The sequence below is a fragment of the Bison bison genome, unplaced genomic scaffold, assembly GCF_000754665.1.
Source record: "Bison bison bison isolate TAMUID 2011002044 unplaced genomic scaffold, Bison_UMD1.0 scf7180017851521, whole genome shotgun sequence".
In the NCBI taxonomy this organism is placed as follows: Eukaryota; Metazoa; Chordata; class Mammalia; order Artiodactyla; family Bovidae; genus Bison; species Bison bison.
This window is the reverse complement of record NW_011482094.1, coordinates 8349-13043: the sequence shown is the minus strand read 5'-3', so window position 1 is coordinate 13043 and position 4695 is coordinate 8349. Positions and strand designations below refer to the sequence as shown.

The window sequence follows — 4695 nt, the reverse complement described above, 5'->3', positions numbered from 1 at the left end:
ACAGAGGATGAGATGGCTGGATGGCATCACTGACTCGATGGATGTCTCAGTGAACTCTGGGAGTTGGTGATGGACAGGGAGGCCTGGCGTGCTGCAATTCATGGGGTCGCAAAGAGTCGGACACAACTGAGCGACTGATCTGATCTGATTTTGTGCTATAATGGCAAAGTTGAGTAGTTGCAATGAAGATCACTTCAAGACTAAAATTTTTACTATCTGGCCCTGTACAGAAGAAGTTTGCTGCCCCTGGTCTATAGACATAAAGATATGAGCTTAAGTATACCCTCCCTACAAATTTAAAATATATTTACATAGTTCTAGATTACTCCTAATGGAGAAAGGAACTTAGTATACAGTGGCACAGACAGAATAATCTATTTACTTTTTGTAACCAAAAAACATATTCAAACAGAAAAGATCAAAAGATCAAAGTTTTGCTAACTCTCTTTGGTATTCTTTTCATTTTCATGGAATTTGAAAAATTTAAAATTAAATCCTCAGTGTGACTAAAACTCCAAGAATCTTTACTTTGAGTCAACTTTCTACCTATAAAAGCTCTGTCAGAGTTAAAGAGAACCCCCTCCATAATCATACTTTATGTTAATAGGTGTTATTCCTTAAACACATCCAATATTTTCAGGAAAATGTTCAAATCACAGGAAAGTAACATGCAGCAAAGAACAAAAATAATAAAACCAAAGTTAAATGGTATCACCAGATAAAAAGCCTTATAAATATTCACGTTAACAGAGAAACAGATTTGTGGCCTAAGTCTTGCTATTTAAATGGTTTCTAAAATATTCTCAGTCCATTTTCTTGCCTTAGTAAGTAGAGTTTAATGAATATAACTGTGGCTTTTGTCTAATGATTACATTACATTAACACAATCACACATTTATGATTCTTAATATCTTAATTCTTAATATCACATTAAGATATTACCTTCTTGAAAAAAACTCACCTCAGGTTGCCCTTTACGAACAAGTGCTAAGAAATTTCTAACTACATGATGCTCCTGAGCAAAGATTAATAATGACTGAGGTATTACTAGCTGCTATGATATGGATTACTTACAAATCAAGTGGGTAGAAGAAAAAAACCAGGTACTTCCCACGATAATCAGTTAACTTGAGCTCCTTAAATTCTCCATTTATCACAGCTGTTCCTTCCCAATAAGGTGCTGGCTTGGAAACTAAGAAAGAAAAACATATGATGTTCTTAAACGACGGGAAGGTTGGTGGGATGACAGAAGGACATCTTTAGGACATCACTAAACCCAAGGTTTTGGAGGGAATCTTTGGACCTCTTTTAGCAGTCTGGTGATGCAGATGGACTTCTGCAGGGTTACTGAATGCATAAAATATTTAGCATATTTAGAATTTCAAAGGAAATAAATTACATTGAAATGAAATCATCAAAACTATAAAAAAAAAAACTGGTGATATATTAATATTCGTGTCCTTTTTCTTAACACTTTAAAACTCCAAGACCTGGCGGTGATCTAGTAACTACTCAAGATTGTGATGAGTGTAAATGATGTTTCAGGATACCTGCAGCATCCGTAATAATGGTATGAAATCTATGCGATTCTTCTTGGCGACAACTACAAATGAGTACTGCTGAGGCTAAGGTGGTTTGTTGCTGATGTTCATAATGGAAAGAACTGCTATATTTCAGCTGGAGATTAGTGAAAATAAAGATTCTTTTTCCTATTCATGCTCACAGACCCCCTACATTCTATCCCTGCACTAAACCCTACAGGATACTTCATTATAGTTCCTCCAAGTTAATCAGCTTGCCACATTTCAAATAATTAGATTTTCCGTTCTCTAATGGCAGTCTTCCAGATGTATTAATTTAAGTGTTTGTCCAGTTTCTTGAATATACATGGAGGACCTGCTGCTACATTCAAGGAATAGGAAATCTGCAAATATGTCAGGACAGAAGTGTAAAATCCTAGACCATAGGATTATTTTCCAGACTTTGAAAGAGGAGACCCTCTTGAACAAGTGACCTAATGGAAATTGAATAGTTCATGCTGCTGTCTTGTCAGGGTATGCTTGGAAGTCTAGCCAACATGCTCTGATAATAATGTACCTTGATATTCTGTTAACACATTTAGATAGCACTTAAACTTTCAGAACCATTACATACATTAACGTCAATACTTGCTTCCAAGTTTGACTAAGGTTCCTAGAAAGTAAGGCTTATAATAGCATTTATTATATTTTGTATAGCAGCCAGCATTTTTGATAACTCTGAAAATAGAGACACACTTACGATTAATTTCTCTGTGGAGTTAATGTATAACAGTTGATTACTTATCTTGAGCCAGCAGCCTACCTCACAAAAACATCCTGATCTGATTAGATAAAGGCCAGGAGGGAGAATTAGATAGCAGAAGGATATGGAACTACATATGCTTTATATATATTACTTAAAAATACTACTCAAGTGTGAGGTTATAGTTGTAATAATGTGTTACAATGATAGTCCATAGTGATTTTAGCATATTGGGAAAACCAATAAAACTGAAAAAGTTTGCTCTGAAAATCCTGATTTTTGGGTTCTTTCTTTTTTATCGACACTGATGGAATGCTTTATTCTCATTATTAGGCTTAACAAATTGGTAAAGGTTTGTTAAATGGTAACAATCTTGGCAAGGTGGTGGAAAGGCATGCCTTCATATCCTTGACTGTACCTAGATATGGCTTTCTTTTTCTTTTTTGGGGAGAGAAATTTTGGGTTCTTGATTTACGAACTGCAGTGTTAGTTAAAAAAAAACTGTCATCAGTTTATAGAGCAAAGAGAATGCAGTTTGCTAAGATCTATAAATGGAATTCCCAAAGCAACCACTTGCATGTCAGGATGGGGAACACATGTACACCCATGGCTGATTCATGTGAATGTATGGCAAAACTACCACAATATTGTAATTGGCTCCCAATTAAAAGAAAAAGAAAAAAAATAATATTCTTACAAAAAAACCCCCAAAAAACAAAAACCAAAAATCGTACCAAATACAAATAATATAATTAACAAAGCAAAAGGAGAGGAGTATAAAGTATATTTAAATTCCCTTTCCCCATAACCCATCTGTTTAACTACTGTTAACATTTTGATGTCCTTCCTCCTAGTTTTTAAACACAAATTTGGATCTTGTTGCATCCCACTTGTGAAAAAAGGAAGCATTAGATCATGAATAATTTTTCATGTTACTAAAAATTATCTGAAAGTATGAACTTAATAGCTCCATAATATTCTGTATTGAGTGAAGGTCCTTGCTCCTGTAATTCTAGATGAGCCTACACATGAGAGAAATGTAGCAAATACCTAAAATTTGAAAAGGTCTGCTGGTAGAGGGAAATCTTATTATTACCATTAGCTTCCATGAGCAGACTTGGATGGCACGTTATAGGAAATATATGTAATGCCAGTAAACACTTAACTGGCTGCCATATTTCAAAATATCTTCCGAGGCAAGTAAAAGCAATGAGACTTGGAAATAATGATTTTGAAAGTGCAACACTAGCTTTTTAAAAAACAAAAACCTAAAGATAACTTGCAGTAGGAAAGAACTGCAGATGTTTGAGGAGGCAAAACCGTTTTTCTCATTTATCACTCCCACTCCATCCTAAGGCATATCAACATTCCATTTAACACTGGGGATTCATAACTGTGAAGCACTGCTTTTTTTCACTGAACATGGGCAAGGAACATGCTGTAACTGGACCACAAAAGCCAAACACACATCTTCAGAATGCCAGATGGTCAGCAGGAAAAGCAGGTTATTTAAAAGCAAGCAAGGGACACTCTTTATCCTTTAGCCCCTACCCACTTCTTTTTGGCTGATCTTAACATCCAGATGCAGCAGGCCACAATTTTCTCAGTATTCACTTAGTCTGACGTGTCTTTTCTGAAAGTGGCCATTAGTTGTGTACACTGGACAGAAATGCAAATAATCAAAAGCCAAACTGGCAGGACACAAATTTGCCACGAGGTTTATCATCAACCCAAATGCATTACTTCTAACCTTTTCCGCATTTCCCTACAAAGAGCCTCCAAAATACACCCTGTAACAAGCTCTTCATTTCTGAGAAACAAAGGATGCCCATTAACTCTAAAGGTCTCTGGGAAGGTGGCTTTTAATAGTTTTCTTTGTAAGATGCAACAACAACAAAATGAAACGTTTGCTCTCCTGAGCTAAACGTTGTTTAGCCACTTTTCTGTTTATCCAAACTTTTTGTGAATCGTTATTCAACTTATCAGCGCATTATTCTCCGAAATCGTACTTGAAAACAGACGCGATGCGCTGCAGGCACTTGGCGATGTTTGAGGAAGTGTTCTAGTTTGCACAACATCCTCGTCGCCTGCAAGCCCAGGACCAGGGCCACCATCTCCCTCATCTGCGGCTTTTGGGGTAACCACTACTTCCTCCAAAATCTGATCAGTGGAACCCACCCCTTTCTTCACACCTCTGGAACCCCCTCCATCCCCTCACCCCCCAGGAGAACCAAGCTCCCCCTTCAGGACCGGAGGTAGCCCAGGAGGTGCCGCCCAAGCCAGGCCCCCGGGTAGCCACCGTAACCAGGGTACACGTGTCCCCTGGCCCTCCCCACCTCCGGGAGCCACCGGTCACCCCGCCGTGGCGGGGCACCACCTACTTTTGGCTTTGCTGAGGTGCAGGGAGTGTTC

At 37.9% G+C, this 4695-nt stretch overlaps 1 protein-coding gene across 1 annotated transcript in view; it reads right to left on the bottom strand.

Moving 5' to 3' along the window:
* The window catches only part of LOC104996619 (peroxiredoxin-4-like), a gene marked incomplete at its 5' end in the record, with an annotated part of 8507 nt that extends 3818 nt beyond the window's left edge, over positions 1 to 4689 (bottom strand). Inside the window, 2 exons of the mRNA XM_010850901.1 lie at positions 1075 to 1192; positions 4665 to 4689. Coding sequence (XP_010849203.1) covers positions 1075 to 1192; positions 4665 to 4689 — 143 coding nt within the window. The remainder of the gene's footprint in view (positions 1 to 1074; positions 1193 to 4664) is intronic.
* Positions 4690 to 4695: the final 6 nt, after the last annotated feature.